The sequence below is a fragment of the Drosophila busckii genome, chromosome 2R (genome assembly GCF_011750605.1).
Source record: "Drosophila busckii strain San Diego stock center, stock number 13000-0081.31 chromosome 2R, ASM1175060v1, whole genome shotgun sequence".
Taxonomy (NCBI): domain Eukaryota; kingdom Metazoa; phylum Arthropoda; class Insecta; order Diptera; family Drosophilidae; genus Drosophila; species Drosophila busckii.
In genome coordinates, this window is record NC_046605.1 from 15711575 (window position 1) to 15729208 (window position 17634).

At 38.4% G+C, this 17634-nt stretch overlaps 8 protein-coding genes across 11 annotated transcripts; 1 reads left to right on the forward strand and 7 right to left on the reverse strand.

Moving 5' to 3' along the window:
• Positions 1-564: 564 nt before the first annotated feature.
• Positions 565-1569, reverse strand: LOC108594890 (ficolin-1). Its single transcript, XM_017980028.2, has 3 exons — positions 1558-1569; positions 795-1468; positions 565-734 (listed from the first exon to the last, which is right to left on the reverse strand). The coding sequence occupies exons 1-3, from the start codon at positions 1567-1569 to the stop codon at positions 698-700; spliced, it is 723 nt and encodes a 240-aa protein (XP_017835517.1). The 3' UTR covers positions 565-697.
• Positions 1570-3051: 1482 nt separating this feature from the next.
• On the reverse strand, positions 3052-3601 carry LOC108595948. Its single transcript, XM_017981234.1, has 2 exons — positions 3491-3601; positions 3052-3427 (listed from the first exon to the last, which is right to left on the reverse strand). The coding sequence occupies exons 1-2, from the start codon at positions 3539-3541 to the stop codon at positions 3116-3118; spliced, it is 363 nt and encodes a 120-aa protein (XP_017836723.1). The 5' UTR covers positions 3542-3601; the 3' UTR covers positions 3052-3115.
• Positions 3602-5667: 2066 nt separating this feature from the next.
• On the reverse strand, positions 5668-6497 carry LOC108595764 (adult-specific rigid cuticular protein 11.9). Its single transcript, XM_017981054.2, has 3 exons — positions 6404-6497; positions 5959-6327; positions 5668-5903 (listed from the first exon to the last, which is right to left on the reverse strand). The coding sequence occupies exons 1-3, from the start codon at positions 6422-6424 to the stop codon at positions 5721-5723; spliced, it is 573 nt and encodes a 190-aa protein (XP_017836543.1). The 5' UTR covers positions 6425-6497; the 3' UTR covers positions 5668-5720.
• A 594-nt stretch (positions 6498-7091) lies between these two features.
• Positions 7092-7955, reverse strand: LOC108595177 (trypsin 3A1). The gene has a single exon (XM_017980353.2). The coding sequence runs from the start codon at positions 7928-7930 to the stop codon at positions 7106-7108; it is 825 nt and encodes a 274-aa protein (XP_017835842.1). The 5' UTR covers positions 7931-7955; the 3' UTR covers positions 7092-7105.
• A 179-nt stretch (positions 7956-8134) lies between these two features.
• LOC108595178 lies at positions 8135-8555 on the reverse strand. The gene is made up of 2 exons (XM_017980354.2): positions 8387-8555; positions 8135-8328 (listed from the first exon to the last, which is right to left on the reverse strand). Exons 1-2 carry the CDS (start codon positions 8522-8524, stop codon positions 8149-8151), a joined length of 318 nt encoding a protein of 105 aa, XP_017835843.1. The 5' UTR covers positions 8525-8555; the 3' UTR covers positions 8135-8148.
• Positions 8556-8767: 212 nt separating this feature from the next.
• Positions 8768-9374, reverse strand: LOC108595778 (lysozyme P). Its single transcript, XM_017981070.1, has one exon. The coding sequence runs from the start codon at positions 9372-9374 to the stop codon at positions 8922-8924; it is 453 nt and encodes a 150-aa protein (XP_017836559.1). The 3' UTR covers positions 8768-8921.
• Positions 9375-9897: 523 nt separating this feature from the next.
• LOC108596928 (major facilitator superfamily domain-containing protein 6) lies at positions 9898-17548 on the reverse strand. Of its 4 annotated transcripts, none has more exons than XM_017983151.2 (4): positions 17326-17548; positions 12021-12288; positions 11401-11546; positions 9898-11336 (listed from the first exon to the last, which is right to left on the reverse strand). In XM_017983151.2, the coding sequence occupies exons 2-4, from the start codon at positions 12079-12081 to the stop codon at positions 9921-9923; spliced, it is 1623 nt and encodes a 540-aa protein (XP_017838640.1). In that variant the 5' UTR covers positions 12082-12288; positions 17326-17548; the 3' UTR covers positions 9898-9920. The 4 variants fall into 4 exon arrangements, with proteins under 4 accessions (XP_017838640.1, XP_017838638.1, XP_017838639.1 ...); XM_017983149.1 differs by lacking the exon at positions 17326-17548 and adding an exon at positions 17110-17198; XM_017983150.1 differs by lacking the exon at positions 17326-17548 and adding an exon at positions 13293-13320.
• On the forward strand, positions 13707-16975 carry LOC108596927 (transferrin). Its single transcript, XM_017983148.2, has 4 exons — positions 13707-13997; positions 14726-15093; positions 15146-15448; positions 15502-16975. Exons 1-4 carry the CDS (start codon positions 13913-13915, stop codon positions 16870-16872), a joined length of 2127 nt encoding a protein of 708 aa, XP_017838637.2. The 5' UTR covers positions 13707-13912; the 3' UTR covers positions 16873-16975.
• Positions 17549-17634: the final 86 nt, after the last annotated feature.

Consider the following 17634-nt stretch of genomic DNA (forward strand, 5'->3'; position numbering starts at 1 on the left):
CTGTAGTTTTTCACAGTGTTCTTTGCATTGGCATTGAAAGACGCACAAAGAGGTCATAATAATAACAATAAGTAGGTAATAACTTAAGTCCTTATTGGAGTTTCTTCCCATCATATCGCTTATTTCTACACTAAAAGAGAAATAAATTATATCTACACTAAAAGAGAAATAAAAAAGGAAACCAGTTGTCGAAGCGCCCGAGGCCGATTACTCGAATCACACGAATTTTTATTTTTCCAAACATGGAAAAATTTGAAGTTTTGATTTTTTTGGGTGTGAACATAAATTTTAAAAACTTATCAGAAAATTAACGCATAAACTTTAAAGGCATATTTAAATATAAAATCATGCTTAGCTTGCAAACAAATTCTGTGAAAAAATATTAAAAATATGCTAACTATTACTAGTGCAAACTCGCATTTGCAATCGAAGGATCAATAAAAATTCGAACAAGCATTAAATGTTAAGCAAACAGCTAACTTTTACTAGTTGAAATTTACTATTAATTCAAAAAATATATTCTCAAAAGAACTATGGTATATAGTATATTACCTCTTGCATAAAGCCATCTCAATAGCTCCGGATCATCAAACTCTTACTTAATGCAAGTTGGTCGCACCATCATCAGCACAGTTTTATATGAATATTCACCGTCACGCCAGGCATGCCAAGTAATGTCTCTTAAGTAAAGCGATTTTTAAATCGGACCGTTCAGATATAAGCCGAAGAGATTGCTGTAAGAAGGCAGAGTCAATTAAATAATAATCTAATTAAAATGTCTATCTTGTACTTACCTGTAAGTACAATCACTATACCACCATGCTCCTGTTCTTTCACTTGCACATGTGCTGCCTTTTATTGTACTGTGATCATTGTCGAATGTTGAGAATTTCATATTTAACTGCGGTTTTAGCGAATCACCTGCATCGCCAGTATAGCTTCCCAGCTTTTGTAATTCATAAAATTTCTTTTCTGAGCTGATTGCAAAATTATCGTAGAACGCATATCTACTCTGACCGTTGAAATCTTCCAGATAAACATATAACTCATGCTGCTGACTGGCGGTGATGGCATGTAACTTATCCAAGCCGATGAAAAACTCGCCACTCAGAGCCCCGAAACCGTCCTTGTATAGAGTCCAGTTGCGAAAGAAGTTCACACTTCCATCAAAGCGACGCGCAACCACCAACCAACCAGGCCCAGCTACAGTAGAATCACAAAAGATCTGGAAAGGAGGCAACTTGGGATATTGCGCTGTAATTGTGAAACGTCCATCAAAAGTAGGACAACTACTAGGATATCCACGCTGTGACGGAATCAATGCTTCCGTGTCGTTCAAGATGAATTCCCTTGACTCTATTGGATCTTGCGGTAGAGCAGGACATCTGCAAGGATATGATACATCTGCCAGTTGAGCAGAGCAGCTTGCAATGAAAGCAGCTACGAAAAAATAAATAGCTTGTCTTATCTTTTTTTTTTACAGGCTTATGAGTTCTTTTAATTTTTCAGTTCCAAAGCTTGAAAATAAACTAATTGAAAAGCAATTATAAAGACAACTGTTTGCTCCATGTAAAATTTTTAATTCAATTGACATTTAAGAAGAACCAATTGATTTTAATATGGTTACCTGGAAGGTGAGAAAAAGTGAATACGTGGGTAGAAACACGCTTGGGGCTTCAAGGAAACTCTTGTTGCCTAAAAATATTCCAGAGCTGCTTGCAATTTGTAGGCTGATTTTGGTTATTAGTGTGACAAGTCGGAGAACTTAAAACGAACCTGCTTTGCCATTTCATTTATTAATTACATTTGTATAAACAAAATTCACACTTATAACCAAAATCAGTATGCAAAAAGTCAAGCAGTTCCAAAATAATTGTAGGCAACAAGAGATTCCTTAAAGCCCCAAGCGTGTCTCTAGACCCGTAACCCTGCAACAACGCACATCTATTATATATTTGCAAATATTTAAAGTGATTTTAATAGTAAATAAACCTTCCTCAAAGCTAAGAAAATATGAAACGATTTGGCTAAATATGTTAACTTTTACAAACGAAACAAACAACTTGTAGTAGCTCAGAATTTTTGGGCCGAAATAACATTTATTCTGTGCAAATTATAATAAAATTTACCGTTACAAGCTTCTGAGAGCTCTTAAATCTTCTAAGCGTAATTTGTTGTTTAATTAACTGCTGATAAATATTCAATTGATGTAAAAGTTTTTAATTTTTGCGCAAATGTCAATAATGTAATACGTGTCTCAGAGGCGCCTTAGAGGGTTAATAAATGGCTACATTGACTCAGATTGTCTTGCTGATCAAGAATATTAATGGGGTCTACCACGCCTCCTTCTGCGTGTTACTTATATTTACACAACTTTATGATAGTTTTACACATTTTATCTAAAATATCAAAGTGTATAAAATGTACTTTAATCAAAACAAAAACCAGTTATAAATGATTTTTAATATATTTTTAATTATTGCGAAATATGAAAACAAAGTGTTTTGGATGTGATGCTCCGTTCAACTATCATTTAGGGGTAAGACAATCCACTATTTCAAATGCCTTCTAACAATCATCTTGGCTGTTTGGATGCTTATCCCAACACTTAACGTACAGCGTGTGATTAAGATCAGGATTATTTCTTTCGAATGGAGAGTCAAACTCCTTCAGATGTTTCAAAATGCAGGCGAAATAGCATTTTTACATAACGTAAAGTTCGTCCTCGCTTACACCCTGTTGTACCAAATCTTTCGAAAACTTTCGGTTCTCACCGTCATCTAGTGTTAATTGACTGCTAAACTTAATATATATAACTTTATCAGACTAAACATACGGCAGGATATTAGAGCATATATTATTCAAAGCATACCATAATTATGGATAGTTAAAGACACGGTTGGGTTACTAAACTCTTGTTTGAGTTGCAAAGTTTGAAAATAAACTGAGTGAAATATATAAATATAAAATAAACTGTTTAGTGTTTGAAATAAAATTTTCAATTCACACTTTAATTTTATTTTAACATATAACATGCAACATGCATTGACATTTAAGAAGAACTAATTGATTTGAAAATAGCTAGCACATTATATAATTCTTCCGTTCTGGTAAATTACTTTGAGATCAAACAGCCAAGCACCATAATGGCATAATCACAATTCTGCGCGTTGATGGCCTCGTATTTATATTTACATTGTTTCATACGCAGAGGCTGGACGTCCCAGGGCGGCGTTTGAGCAGCGAGTTCTACGCTGATGCGACCATCTTGGCCCAAGATTGGCTGCAACATGCATTTGGCATAACATTTAAAACGTTCCGGTAGATCTTGAACAATTGCATCTCTGGGAATAGCATTTAGCTCATTAATAGTTATATTATTTTGCTTTTGGCAATTCTCATCGTCAACACAACTGCCCAGCTGGCACTGTAAACAAAATTCAAACGATCTTGCAAATTATTCTATTTTATATCAAAACTCATAACTTACAATAACTAGCCAAATGTATAGTCCCAATGCCCACTGTACCTTGATTTGCATTATAAAGCTGTGAAGCGTGTCGTAATAATTGTCGCAAATTAAGCACAAATATAATCCGTTGGAACGTTGAAATGAGAATGACATCGAAATAAGCATGAAATTTAATTTATTGTGCTCACAGCTCAAAAAATTATATATATAGTTATAATCAGTGATCATAGGTCATTAGGGTAGGTTAGATTAATTTCGATTGTTAACCAAGCTCACAATTGTTTTAACCCTATCATATTTTTATAAGCAATAGAAAAGTGTAGCATGAAGTTGTGAAAATGTAAGACCCTATAAAGTTAAATAATATTCTTGATCAGTAAGACAAGCTGAGTCGATATAGCCATAGCTGATTGCTTTTGAATTTCCTCCCTCCCCCGCACATCGAAAACAAATATTTACTGCTAAGATCGCGTAAAACTCAACTCAGTCATTCTCTTTAAATTTAAATCTTTAAATTTTTTGTGTGAGTGGCTTGTGATTTTATATAAAATATTTCTTATCGCCCAACAATTCTGAAAAGTAATAGCAATTACTATAAAATATAACTTTTTATTTTTAATTGTCATTTCTTTTAGTGTTTACAAATAATTTATATTTATAACAATATATATATATATATAATATATATATATAATATAAAATATATAATTTGAAGCACAATATTAAATAAAAAGTAAGAATAAAAATTAGCTACAATTATTTTGTAAAACATTAGAATATATTTTTAAATTAAATTTTTATTCATATATGTATTAAGAGTTTTATTATTGTTATACAGCTCAGATAGTTGAAGTAATAAGTAAGTGTAACAGTTTATGTTGTCAAACAAGTCGTTTTTTGATGGAATAAAGCTGCAATATATTTGTTTATAGGTTGATTTTATTTTGAAAGAGGCTGAGTAAACTTGTGTTGTGTGAAAATCTTTTTTATATCTCAATTGATGGCTTGCTTTAATCATATTTCGTCCAGTTGTTATCCTCGCCTACGCACTGTAGAAAAAGAAAAGCATATTGACAATCGGTCAGGCTAAATCGCAAGTCTCTATACTCTTCCTTGCATTTCTTAAGCAGACCAATTTTGGAATGCCAGCCCTGCATGCGCTTAGCTTTCTCAACCATTATTACTCCACGCCGGTCAATGATGGGATCCAATAGGCATCTGGCGAAGCATTGAATTCTTTCTGACACAAAATTTATTCCCAAGTCTCGCGGTATCTTATCAAGCTCAGAGCGGATTACACCGTGTTCTACGTAACAATCTTTTCCGGTCGCTGCATGAAACTGCAAAGTTTCTCAACAATAATTATCATAAATAAAAGTATTTATAATCTTACCACAAACGCTAATATGGTTAAGACGAAATATAAAGGTTTTTCTATATGCATATTGTATTGAAAGCAAAGAACATAAAAGCAAACAATACTAAAATTGCAAAATGCATGCTTAAAAGTAACTTAATGCAGAAAATTTGGCATTAAAAATAAAAGAGAAAATGAAAATGGATACGCTGATACCCTTAAAAATTTAAATAAAAAAATGTAAGCCGAATTGCGTTTGTACATTCAAATAAAAATAAGACTAGTTTTCAAAATTTGAAATGACTTTTAAACAAAAATTGTGTTTTCCAAATAAGTTTTATTAAATTTTTTTAACGCATTTACCGTTTTGATTCACACTAAACTTTAATTAAAGAAAATAAAACATACTGCAAACATTACAATTTTATTGAGTTCCTTTCATTTTATTGAAATACTAATATATAAACTTTTTACCTCTAATGTTTTGTTCACAATTGAGCTTAATCTTCTGCTCTTTTGCTAAGCCTAAAGGCATGCTCAGTTTTTAGCTATAGTCACCCTCATTGTCAGATTCACACTGAGCGCTCTCTCAGCAACGCTTTCGCTCTCGTGCAGCAGCATCCAACGCAGAGCGATCGATTGCCAACAAACGAATGACTCAGAGAATAAAGTGTATACTTCATTACTTTATGTTATCAATCTATTGAGCTAGTTTGAAGAAATTGCCATTATGCCATTATTATTCGTTACTTTGATTTCTAATTAGATAAATATAAAAAATATTTCACTTGCTTATAAATATAAAATATGTATATATTTAAAAAAAAAATTTATTTATTGACATATTGTTTGTGCAATAAAAACAATTTCGATTTACAAAAATGTTTGTATTTAAGGATGATATTGGCCGTTCTCATAGTCAGTGTGAGCAGTTTGAGCAGCCAGCGCCAAGCGTTGCGCCTCCTGTTGTGCCCCAATTGCTGCATGTTCCGCTGCAATGCGCTCAAATGCATTCAAATGCTTCTGTGTGGCACGAACCACCGCGGCGCTGGCATGCGGCGCTGCTGCAATTGCCTGCAATAAATCAAGATGCTAAATGCAGCTTAAAATGTGAATGCATTTCACTCACTGCTTGTCCAGGTGCTAGGCCGGCGGCATGCTCTTGAGCAATGCGATTGTAGGCTGCAAAATGTCTCTCCTTGGCGGCCTTGACGGCAGCGCTGTCCTCCAGCTTGTGACTCAGCTGAGGATGAAAGCCATTCTCATCGGCCACATACTGAACGGTGCGCACTTGATGCCTGGGATCCACATAGGAAAAGGCACCGCGTATGACGCCAGAGCCATCGGACACCTCGGTGTGCTGTCTATCCACATGACCGGGAGCACGGCCCGCCTGATAGCTAAACACATAAGGCTTGGCGGGCACACGTGGTTCGGGTGTGGTATGCAGTCGTAGATGCGAGACATCCGCGCGGGCGGCACTCAATGCACATACGACCTTGTCATGGAAAACCGGATATAGTTTTTGTTATTTATGCGACAACAACAACAACTACAATGTGTTGTGGACTTACCAAAATAAGAAACTGCTTCATGTTGTCGGTCACTTGTTGCTTTGTTCAACTGCGTTGGGTAACTAAAAAACCTTTTGCTGTTTTTTGCCAGACTTAGTCGTACTATGTATAGACTACGAACAAAAACAAACCTAAAAAACAGGTCTTTGCTTAACAATTTAGCTTTACGAATTCAGAGAGCTTTCGAAGCCAAACTTGTTTATTTTTCGTTTTTAAATTCGCATTTGAATGCAAGTTAATTGCACATTAAAATAAAAATTATTTGCTTGTTTGGCATTCGTAAGTTAGCAAGCTCAATGACGCATAAGTATTAAAACATAAAATAAAATTACAAGCAAGAATAAATAATTAATACATATAAAAGCATTTCTTATGAATAAAATAAATAAATAAGGCTCTTAACTCCAAGCAACATTTGTTTATTAAAATCGCAAATACTATGTTGAATTTCATTAATTAAAACCTAAATTTCATTCTAGAGAAAGAATCTATATATAGTCAATTTTTATATACAACAAATTTACATTAAATATAAAAAAGTTTAAGCATTAGCATAAAAGACACTTCATCAACCTGTTTTCAAATTTGTTTACAGTCGTTTTTGGTATCCTATTCTACAGCCACTTGGTGCTTCAGCTCAAGCACTTTTTATAAACCAAATTAAATTTAACAATTATATATTAGAAAGTGCATCAATTGAAATTAGAATAGACTCTGAGATAGGTGTGTCAACCAGTCGCCATAAGCAGACACTTGCGTATAAACGCCTGGATATTGAGCACTGGCACAGCCGAGACCCCAGGACACAATGCCCAGCAGCTTGAAGTGTCCCTCGACGTTAGTGACTAGCGGGCCACCCGAATCACCTAAGCAGCTATCCCGATCACCCAATCCAGTACGGCTGCCGGCACAAAACATCGTGGCGGTTACCACACCAGAGCCAACATAATTATGCGTGCAACTTGGATGATCCAGCTCCACCAGCGCCGTATAATGCAGACGAGTTGCAGTGGTTATCTGCTGAGCATTCGTTGAGCCCCAGCCGCTGACAAAGAGCTGTGCATGTGGTGCAACATAGTCCGTTGGGTGCACCAGCTGTATCGCCTGTATATCGCGACTGTAGACAAGCGGCCGCTGCAGCAGAAGCAATGCAATGTCATTATTCATATGCGTGGGCAGATTGAAGTGCTCGTGGGGTATGATCCGCTTGATGCGCACATAGCTGCCACCGCTTTCCCAAAACGAAGATCCAGCACGTATGGCATAAAGTTCTGGTTGCGTGTGCTTTAATACGCAATGCGCGGCAGTTAGAATTAAATGAGGAGCGACAATGACGCCACCGCAAATATGCTTTTTATTTAGCTGCAGCGAGATCTGATGCGGAAAGTGTGCGATTTTGGTGTCCCAGCCGCCCACGATGCGACCATCCAGCGTATCTGAGTCAGCTTCAGTTTGCGTTGCATTATTATCCTGTGCCAGCGTTAAGCTCAGCCAAGCGACGAATATTATTATTGCTATGTTCTGCATATTATAGTGCACTGCTTTCCCAGACTTTTGCCAACTGCTTTTATATGCCAGCAGCTGCTATGTATCTTATGCTTATCGTAGCTTCACCAGGGTCACTTACACCAAACTGAAGATTAACCTCAGCCGAGGTTTTTTTTAAGGCATTTATGAAAATATACGAGTTATGCTGAATATCGTTGTGTTGCTGTTATCTAATGCTTGGGCTTTTGCTCTTCCAATCATCTTTCCATGGCCGTCACCTGTTCCTTGAGATAATCCAAATGGTTCACACTGTCTTGCATTACATCGTACTGATAACCCACATGCTGTAGTATTAACGACATTTTCTGTAGATTCTGTTTACTATAGTCCGACACCACATCGACTTGTGTAAAGTTCTTGAGTGTCTGGTGCATAATCTGTGCCATAAAACAAAAGATTGTTTAAACGGAATCCCCGTGGTATCAACAAACTTACTTCATTTGTTTCGCTGTACTTGACTATTTGCCGTGTAACGCTGCCCAAATTGTTAACATTGACGCCCACACGGGCACAAAGGCGTGTCTTGGATTCATCAAATAAATGTCTTGCACTTGAACTAGAAGCCGATGCCATATTATTTTATTTTATTAATTGTAATACTATTGGTTTTCTTGAAAAAAATTTCTTAGTGCTGAGCAATTTGTAAACAGCTGTTATGCACTGTTGGTATTTTAAAGTTACAAGTTACAATGGACAACTACATTATAACAATGATGCAAATACATTACAGTAATTTACAGTAATAATATTATATTTCTAATAATATTTAGCATTAATAGATTAAATGCATTTTTAAAAATATTTTCACAGCTCTTTTTCAGTGACAGTGACTACAGTCGCTGCCAGCTATTCCAAACGTATTAGCCAACACTGTTTGCGCGCCTTGGTTTGAATCCTTGGTTCAAGCCAAAATACATTAAACTGCATACAAACACAGACTTTCTTTTTCACTTGCATATCAGCGTTCATTTTAACCAATATATCTATTACTATGCTTAAAGCAATGCCGCACACTTGGCTTTTCACCTTGGCAGCGATTATTCCATGCAACCCAGGCGCTGAAACCTTGTTCTTTTCTTATATACTTGGCGCAGGCAATGGAATACCTTATGTCATCACTTAACAGCAGGCGACATGGCAAGCGACACGAATCGCTGGATGGACGTCCATCCGACGGCTTGCACCAGTAGCGATCATTGATTTGAAACAATCCCCAGTCCACAGAGCCATCTGCATTCGACGGATTGACGGCCTTGGTGTCAAATGAGCTTTCACCTTCGACAAGGCACAGCCAATCTGCAAGCTCGTTATACGGTACGCCGTAACGATAGAGTTTCCTGGCCAAACTGCATTTGCCGATCTGCCGGGCATCCAATGTGCTCAGCTTTAAGAATATTAGCAAGAGCAGCAGTACTTTGGGCATCTTCCAAGACAGTGTTGCGATGGCCAGGCTAAGGCGAGCTTTTATAGCCGCGTTCTCTGAATGGCAGCTAAGGTAAAATCTTTTATTTGAACAGCTCTCAAGTGGACTAGCACTTGAGCATAAATTTAAAGCACTAATGAGCCAAAATTTAAGTAAATACAAAATTACGACGCGACTTTCAAATTTTACGAGCTCGTCTGAGCTAATTTATATAATGAGAAAGATGTGCCATTAAGCGGTGAATACGGCTTGACTTAATGTGGATCATGTGTAGTTTCACTTTCAAATTAGAATATATATCCCATATAAGCATATAAATTTTTTATTTAGGGTATTATTCAACGCATGGACAGCTGAAGAGTGTGCGGCACTTGAAAGCTGTCGGGGCCGCGTGCGCTCCAAAATTGGAGAACACTTCTCGGCCAAGCCAAAAAAGAAATAAAAACAAACGTAAATGTCATTCAACTTGGCCAACAAGTTTATATAAAAAGTTGTATAAAAATATATTATATACAAAATTAATACCAAACATGGAATTAAGCTAAATTAAAACACTTCCTGCTTTAGCGCTTGCGCCTGCGCCTGGGCGCGCAACTGCTCCTGTGGCACTTGATAGCCACTCTTGGGTAAATACTGCTGCTTTCTGGACAGAGGACGCAACACAATGTGCGCCACACATGTGCAGATGGCAGCAATGGCAAAGTATTTAAAACTCTCGCGTCCACCCAGACGCTTGAACATGATGCCACCAATAAGCGAACCAATGGAGAAGCCCAGGCCATCATCCATGCCAGCCATTAGACCTTGCACCGTAGCCGAGGTGCCAGGTGGTGCCACTGCCGAGGCATAGGCTACAATGCAGGTATAACAAAGCGCATAGGTAACGCCTTGAAAGAAAAGCTCCACGCCCACTAGATACCAGGGATTGGGTATCCAGGAAATGAGCGCCAGGCGCACTGCATAGAAGAAGAAGCACATGCTCATGCAGTGCACATAGCCCAATTTCTTGATAATCTTGCCGCTGTAGAAGAAGAAAGGCACCTCGCCAGCCAAACACTCGGCAGCCACGACAAGTCCTTCGATAAGCTTTATCTGATCCATGTAACCCGTTTGCTCAGCCACCTGCTCCACATGCCAGAACATAAAGTAGATGATAAACGAGTCGATGATGCCCGCAATGGTGGCAAAGCACAAAAAGGTCACAATGGGTGGCTGGCGCACCAGCTGCCAAACATCCTGCCAAATGGACTCGGAGCCGCCCAGTTTAGGCAGCTTTAGCTTGGATACACTACACAAGTCCAGCACGCTAAAGATGCACATGATGATTAGCGCTGGCGTAAAACTCTTGACAGCATCTGCAGTCCAAAGATCAACCACAATGCCGGCGAGCAGAGCGGTAACACCAAAGCCAATGGTGCCCCAGACACGTTGGGCGCCGTACTTGCCATGCTGCTGCTCGCCCAGCATATCAAAGCAGCAAGCATCCGATATAGAGTTGGTTACATTAAAGCCAATGGTGCCTATGAACAGCAGGCAAACAAAAAGCCAGAACTTGCCGCTGCCAAAGATGCAGCTCTGCAGCTGACGCAGCTCACAAACGGCCTCAGCGCTGCTCCAATAGTTAGCTGGAGCTGCCTGCTCCAAGCACATCAAATACGTTGCATTCGCATGCTGCACATTGGCAGTTAGATTAAGCCCAAGCGCTGCTTGTTCATCCACCAGCAATACGTCAAATGTATAATTCTGCTGACTGCATTCAGCCTCAAGCATTAGTTGGCAATGATTCTTCAAGCTATACAACTCCGAACTGCACTCCAGTGGCTCCTGGCTCCAGCTTATGTTCCACGCCGAGCTGCTCTCATCCACTTTGATGGCATGCGCTGCATCGGGCACAAAATAGAAACCAGCATAGGCCAGCGTCATGACCACAATCAAAGACATAAAGATAAACTTGCGCAGGTTCTGTAATGGAAAATGATTGCAGTTTAATGAAATTGTAAAATAAATTCTATTGCACTCGACTTGCCATAAAATAATCCACCAGAAAGCCCACAAGTGGCTTAGCTAACACATAGAGCAGCGGCAATATAGCAAATATATAGCCCATTATATCTGGCGGAATGCCAATTTGTTTACCTATCACCGAAAGTTGCGGCAATATGGGACCCATGCCTATAAAAATAAAATAAAATAGTTTTATTATCAAGAAAAACTATTTTGTTTCAGTATTCAATTAATATCGTTCAATATTATAAATATTTTAAATACAGTAAAAATTCTAAAAAAGAATAGTATAAAATTGAAGATAAATCAGAGCTGTAACGTAAATTTAAATAACCTTTTTCATTAGTTTAAAATTAGAATCTATTAAATTTAAGTTCATTTTTTTCAGAGCTGTATTTACTGAAACAAGATAGTATATGTATAGACTGATTTGTTTTGTCTTATTTTATTAAATTATAAACAAAAGAATTAAAATTTAATATAATAGTCTGACTTGTACAAATTGTTTAATCAAAAAAATAATAGAATGTTGCTTTTGTATAGAATGTTTACCAATCTAATTATAATATTTCTTGTAAGTTAACAGTTTTGTTATTTCATTTCATTTTATTTAGATATTTTCAAAAGATCGTTACGACTTACCCGCCATGAAGAAGAAGAAATGCGCCTTTATGGGCAGCAATCGTTTATTAAGACGCGCCATTGTCTCTGTCCAATGTGAATGTTGTAAAGCTAATTTTATTTATATGTATATACAATCCAAAGTTAAATCGTGCAAATAGTCGTGTCAATATATCACAGTTTAATGACTCCATGCACTCAGCGTGTTATTCTAATGATGCGTCTATTCCAGTCGTCCGTATATACATACTTAGGTGAATTGGAAGCTTTCTCAACCGAACGCCAGAGTCTGTAAATAAAATATGCATATTAGAGTCAAGCATGTTGTCAAGCATGTCTCCAAAAATAATTTCTTATCACTATGCTAGCTGATAAGCCTACAGACAAGTTTAGTATTAAGCAAACTATATAAAAAGCATAAAATGTGAGTGCGATAAGACAATTAACACGCATACAGCTATATAAATTACAATAGGGCAGGTCTATGGCTAAGCAGACGTGCAAAACTTATCTCTAGGTTTCTATTTGTTTACGTCGTACAGACATTAAGGTGTTAATAACAATGTAGAAACAAAAGAAACGTGTAACAAACTTTGAAAGAATAAATACAATATTCTCAGCAAAGACTTATAGTTAATTTATTCAAACAGCTCTCAAATTCACCTGCATGACATTTTTATTGATACTTGATTTCAATCAGCGCCCTTCGCAGCGCTTCTCAAAAGTGGACATGGATTGCTCTATTTGAAAGCGCAAAATCAAGATCTATAATAATGATGTAAACTCAATACGACAAACAGTTAATCTATATGGAAACCGGTTCGAAATTATATACTGATATACAAGTATAAACTTGACACAGAAAAAAATTTAAAATCGTACTCTCAGTCATTGCTGGCTATTAATTAGCCAAAAGAAACAATAATATTTAATTGCTTAAACAAAAGGCAAGCCCAAAAAAATTAACTGCAACATTGTGTAAGAAATTTGTTTAAGGCACAGCCAGACTAAAATATATCCTATAGACACAATCTTTGAGTGTCTAAACTGAGGGTATTTATAGCAGGTAACACGAATACAAACAAGAAATTCCCAAAAATCAAGTTAAAAATAAATGAAATTAATAAGAATTTGTTTAGATTGCGATAGAACGTCAGATTGATGAAACAAAAGTTTAAGAACTGAACAGTTAGCGCTGATAGAAATTGTTTAAACATTTGAATACAATGACTGCACTTTCACATGAGTACGGTAGTAAACAATAATTAAGATTAACAATTAATATGGAATTACAAGCGTGCTGCGAGATCAAGTTGTAGGCGTCGACTGATATGGAAAAGCAAACCACAACCCTTTGTATGGCTAGTCTATATAAAAGTTTAACTGATAAGCTTCAAATACTACTGATAAGCAACAGTCCAATAATAAGTTTGTAGATAAATTAATTGATTCAAATACTGTTCGAGCAGCTGAGCCCAAGTTAAGGTAATTCCCCAGCTCAAGCCCAAACTTCAGCTTTGAATATTAATGATTGAGTCATCAGGCTGTGCGTAGTTTTTTGTTTACATGCGAATTAACTAGATTTTTATATTTGCTTGGCGAGCTGCTGCTAAGCGGGAAACAAGTTTTAATCGCCGCATCTCGCATCTCACAGCTGACGGGCCAGAAATCTAAAGCGCAGCTCCGAACCAAACGCAAACAGTCGCCGCCGTTCCATTGTCGCGTGTGGTTGAGTCGCAGCTCTCTCGGGATTACAATTGTTGATTCAAAATTTATTGATATATATATATATGAATGTTTTGTATATTAGTAGGCGTTCTTGCTATACAATTAGCGCGACTAATTAACTAAGAAAACTTGAGTACAAATTAACATTGATTTAAAAAATTCATAAAGCTATAAATAAACATCAAATGGCGTTAAGTTACGAAAGATTTTTTGCGCTTTTCTTATCATTAACAATATGTGCAGCCGTCGCGCCGCCCGATGATGGCAAATGTAAGTTGAAAGTGCAGTCAATGCTCCAGGAATTGCATTTATAATATTTTTCAATATATAAAAAGCTCAAATTTATCCAAATATAAAGCTTAATGCCAACGCAGCAGCTGACCTTTAATCATAGTTAAGAGAAACAAGTTAAATACAAAAAACAAACAAGAAATGCTAATCATTAAGCGTAGACGCCTCAAACTAATATTTGAGTTATTACAATATTACAAACTGGCAAATCATAAAATGCTTATGCTTAACTTGCTTAAAAATCTACATATCTTAAAATAGACTTGAAGTCAACAGACGTCAGTTAATAAAATTTAATGCCCAGACACAATAATAAATCTAAAAGCGCGTTACCCAATAATTGCATATTTATTACACGTTATCAGCTGTCAGCTGTCTCTTGGCCAGAAACCTGTCTTAGCCCCGAAAAATTTGAATGTCAGTAAGAAGTGCACAAAGCAGCGAAAGAGAAAGAGAGAGTAAGCTGGCTGACCTTGAGTGCTTGGCCATGCATAAACTTATTAACAGCCATTTGTGAATTCTGCGTAATTGTTAATGAGATTAAAGTTTCCCAGTGACGCAACAACAGTTAAGCAAAGGAATACCCGCTTTTAACTTGGCTTAAATATCAGAGGGGAAATTTTCAATTAAAAACGCGCGCACGCAGACAAATCACTTAAAAAATATATAAAATTAATTTACAATTTTATATTTTTTTCGCAATTTAGTGCGAGTTTGTGTGGTAGAATCTCGTGGAATTTACCGCAAGGCGCCCAAGTTCTGTCCACAGCTGCAGGACAATAGCAATATCGAATGTGTTATCGGCATGGATCGCTTGGACTGTGTGCGTCGCATACACAAGGGCACGGCGCATTTTGGAGTCTTAAGCGCCGAAGATTTGATTGCAGCACGTTGGGCCAGCGTGGAGATTTTGGTGGCCAGCGAGATGCGTTCGCATGAGTCGCCGTTTGAGTATGAAATCGTAGCCGTGGTCAACAATGATGCCAACATACACACTGTGCATGATCTGCATGGCGCCAGACTGTGTCATCCCGGCTATGGCTTGGAGAATCACTGGACGGAGGTCTTAGCCAATGTAAGCGTAATTAGATTTTTGTTTACATTTTCTAATTGGGCATTGCTTGCAGTACTTTGAGGCCGCCATGGTTAGCAAAACGTGTAAAGCTGAACTGACGCTTACGGAGGATCGCATTGCTGCCTCGGCAAAATATTTTGGTCCCAGCTGCAAGGCTGGACCTTGGGTGCCAGATGCGAAGCAAGATCGCATACTTAAGGATCGTTATCCCTCACTTTGTCACATGTGCTATGATCCGTACAGCTGCGATGATAGCGACAAGCACTGGGGACGACGTGGCACGCTCTATTGTCTTACCAATGGCGGCGGCAGCGTCTCCTGGGCGCGTCTCGATGACACGCTCAGTCACTTTGGCGTAAGTTAACAAATTCATTGTATAAACAATTGTTTCAATATCAATTCTTGCAGCTTGCTGGTTTGCCGGCTCAGGATGATCCCGCCAAGTACAGTTATCTCTGCCCGGATGGCCACTTGCAGCCCATTAATGTTACACGTCCCTGCATTTGGGTGTCCAAGCCTTGGCCCGTTGTCGCCGCACATCGCTCGCATGCCGCTCAGGTGCAGCGCCTGGTCACTGGTCTCAGCCACGATGAGCCGCACAGCTGGCAGAATGCGCTGCTCAGCCTGCTGGAGACCTATCATGCGTTCACTGTGCCACTGGACAATGTTATACCCGTCGATGATTATCTCAATCAGGCCATCGGCTATCAGTCCGCCTACAGTTTTCCCGAATGCAATCCGCCGCGCTCCATTGTTGTCTGCACCAGCTCCATCATTGAGCACAACAAGTGCTCTTGGCTGCAGGAGGCAGCGCAGGTCTATGGCGTTGAGCCGAACATACAATGCATACGCACCATGAATCTGCAGCAGTGCATGGAGGATACCGAATTCAAGAGTTCCGATGTGGTTATAGTGAATCAGGAGCAGCGCGTGCAGGCGCAAAGGGATTACGGCTTGCAGCCACTACTGTTTGAATTTGCGGAAGGCATGCATGAGCGCTATGTGACCATCGCCTTGGTGCACAAGAACTCAGAGTACAAAACCTTTAAAGATCTAAGAGGCGCGCGTGCCTGCTTGCCCAGCTTCGAGGGCGCTGCTCATATGGCCGTGCAGGAGACCATACTTAATGTGACTGGGCATGTGGAAACGCTGCACTCCTACTTTAATCGCGACTCCTGTCTGTGGCATCCGCATAAAGGACGCGAGTGTCCGTTGCATTATAAAGGTGAAGAGGGCGCGCTTCGCTGCCTGGCTGAGGGTGCAGATGTTGCCTTTCTCAGCTCGAGCGTCTACAAGAAATATGTCAGTGGCAATATGACTGGAGATTGGCTGAAACCCGATACACATCTGTCTTACCGTCTGATTTGTCCCTACGGCGGCATTGAGCGCCGCTCCAAATTTGAGTACTGCTATCTGCACTGGACCACCCGTGGCCATGTAATGACGCACAGCTCGACGACGGCGCGACAGAGCGAAATTTATAATTCACTGCAGCATATGGATCACTTGTTTGGCAAAAAATACAAAAGCGAGACACGCTCGTTTACGCTTTATGGCGCTTTTGATAAGCACAATGATGTACTCTTCCATGACAACACAGACTCCCTGCGCAGCGAAGAGGATTTTCAACGGAATGAGGCCAAACGCAATATGGAACACATTTTCCAGCGTTATGTTTCAAAATATTATGCCGTCAGAGCTGAAAGCGGCGCTCAGCAAAGCTACGGCAGCTTTTTTAGCTTAGTCTTATTGTTATTAACACGCTTAACGTTAGTTTAAATCAAAGTGCTTAAAACTCTATTTATTGTGATATTAATTTAAATGTGCGCACCCGAACAGCATTTATTGCTAATTTATAATAAGTAACTGAAGAAATACAAATTCAAAGCGTAACGAACAGCTGTTTTGGTTTTAGTAGTGTTGTAAAATGATTTTGCATATGCGCGCAAACGTATTTTGAAATATTAGATTTGTTGCATGCAAACGCAAATTAACAAATTATGCGCATTTACTTACTTGCAGTTCAACAAATTAATTAATTATATATCACTAAGTATACAACTTTTAATTACTAAATCTACCAACACTGTACAGCAGCTGTGCACTTGTTTTTATTGTTATTGGTTACTATGTCAACAAAAACTATTTTGTCACAACGAATTATTCTTTTTTGCAATGCACTGAATTCACAATTACAATTGATTTAACATACGACGTGGCCTGGTTACTAACATTTAACACATATTTCATTGCCAGAAAATGTCCAAGAGCTCAACGCGTACTACAAGCAAGCCCAGTGTAAGTGTTGTAGTTGTTTTATTAACATGGGTAATTGTACTTGCAATTGATTTGTATGGCAAACATTCATTTAATTCCACAGCTTGCACGGAGCAACGGCACTTGACTGCACTTGAAACTGTTTATTGATTGCGCTGCACATATTTCACCCCCACCAGGCACTCTTAATCATAATAGACCACATATGTACATAATAGTTTAATTGAAGTAAATTTGCCATAACCAAAGAGAGCGAGAGAAAGT

Excerpts from the sequence above, each read along its gene's own strand:
- LOC108595178 (XM_017980354.2), bottom strand. The coding sequence starts at position 8,524 with ATGGCATCGGCTTCTAGTTCAAGTGCAAGACATTTATTTGATGAATCC. Across the intron at positions 8,329-8,386 it reads AGTACAGCGAAACAAATGAA|ATTATGCACCAGACACTCAA; the intron begins GTAAGTTTGTTG and ends TTTATGGCACAG.
- LOC108595778 (XM_017981070.1), bottom strand. The coding sequence starts at position 9,374 with ATGCCCAAAGTACTGCTGCTCTTGCTAATATTCTTAAAGCTGAGCACA.
- LOC108595177 (XM_017980353.2), bottom strand. The coding sequence starts at position 7,930 with ATGCAGAACATAGCAATAATAATATTCGTCGCTTGGCTGAGCTTAACG.
- LOC108596928 (XM_017983151.2), bottom strand. The coding sequence starts at position 12,081 with ATGGCGCGTCTTAATAAACGATTGCTGCCCATAAAGGCGCATTTCTTC. Across the intron at positions 11,547-12,020 it reads TTTCTTCTTCTTCATGGCGG|GCATGGGTCCCATATTGCCG; the intron begins GTAAGTCGTAAC and ends TTATTTTTATAG. Across the intron at positions 11,337-11,400 it reads TTCTGGTGGATTATTTTATG|AACCTGCGCAAGTTTATCTT; the intron begins GCAAGTCGAGTG and ends TTTCCATTACAG.
- LOC108595948 (XM_017981234.1), bottom strand. The coding sequence starts at position 3,541 with ATGCAAATCAAGGTACAGTGGGCATTGGGACTATACATTTGGCTAGTT. Across the intron at positions 3,428-3,490 it reads TATACATTTGGCTAGTTATT|TGCCAGCTGGGCAGTTGTGT; the intron begins GTAAGTTATGAG and ends TTTTGTTTACAG.
- LOC108596927 (XM_017983148.2), top strand. The coding sequence starts at position 13,913 with ATGGCGTTAAGTTACGAAAGATTTTTTGCGCTTTTCTTATCATTAACA. Across the intron at positions 13,998-14,725 it reads GCCGCCCGATGATGGCAAAT|TGCGAGTTTGTGTGGTAGAA; the intron begins GTAAGTTGAAAG and ends TTCGCAATTTAG. Across the intron at positions 15,094-15,145 it reads GGACGGAGGTCTTAGCCAAT|TACTTTGAGGCCGCCATGGT; the intron begins GTAAGCGTAATT and ends CATTGCTTGCAG.
- LOC108595764 (XM_017981054.2), bottom strand. The coding sequence starts at position 6,424 with ATGAAGCAGTTTCTTATTTTG. Across the intron at positions 6,328-6,403 it reads TGAAGCAGTTTCTTATTTTG|GTCGTATGTGCATTGAGTGC; the intron begins GTAAGTCCACAA and ends TTCCATGACAAG. Across the intron at positions 5,904-5,958 it reads GCCTAGCACCTGGACAAGCA|GCAATTGCAGCAGCGCCGCA; the intron begins GTGAGTGAAATG and ends GATTTATTGCAG.
- LOC108594890 (XM_017980028.2), bottom strand. Across the intron at positions 735-794 it reads TATAGTGATTGTACTTACAG|CAATCTCTTCGGCTTATATC; the intron begins GTAAGTACAAGA and ends GCCTTCTTACAG.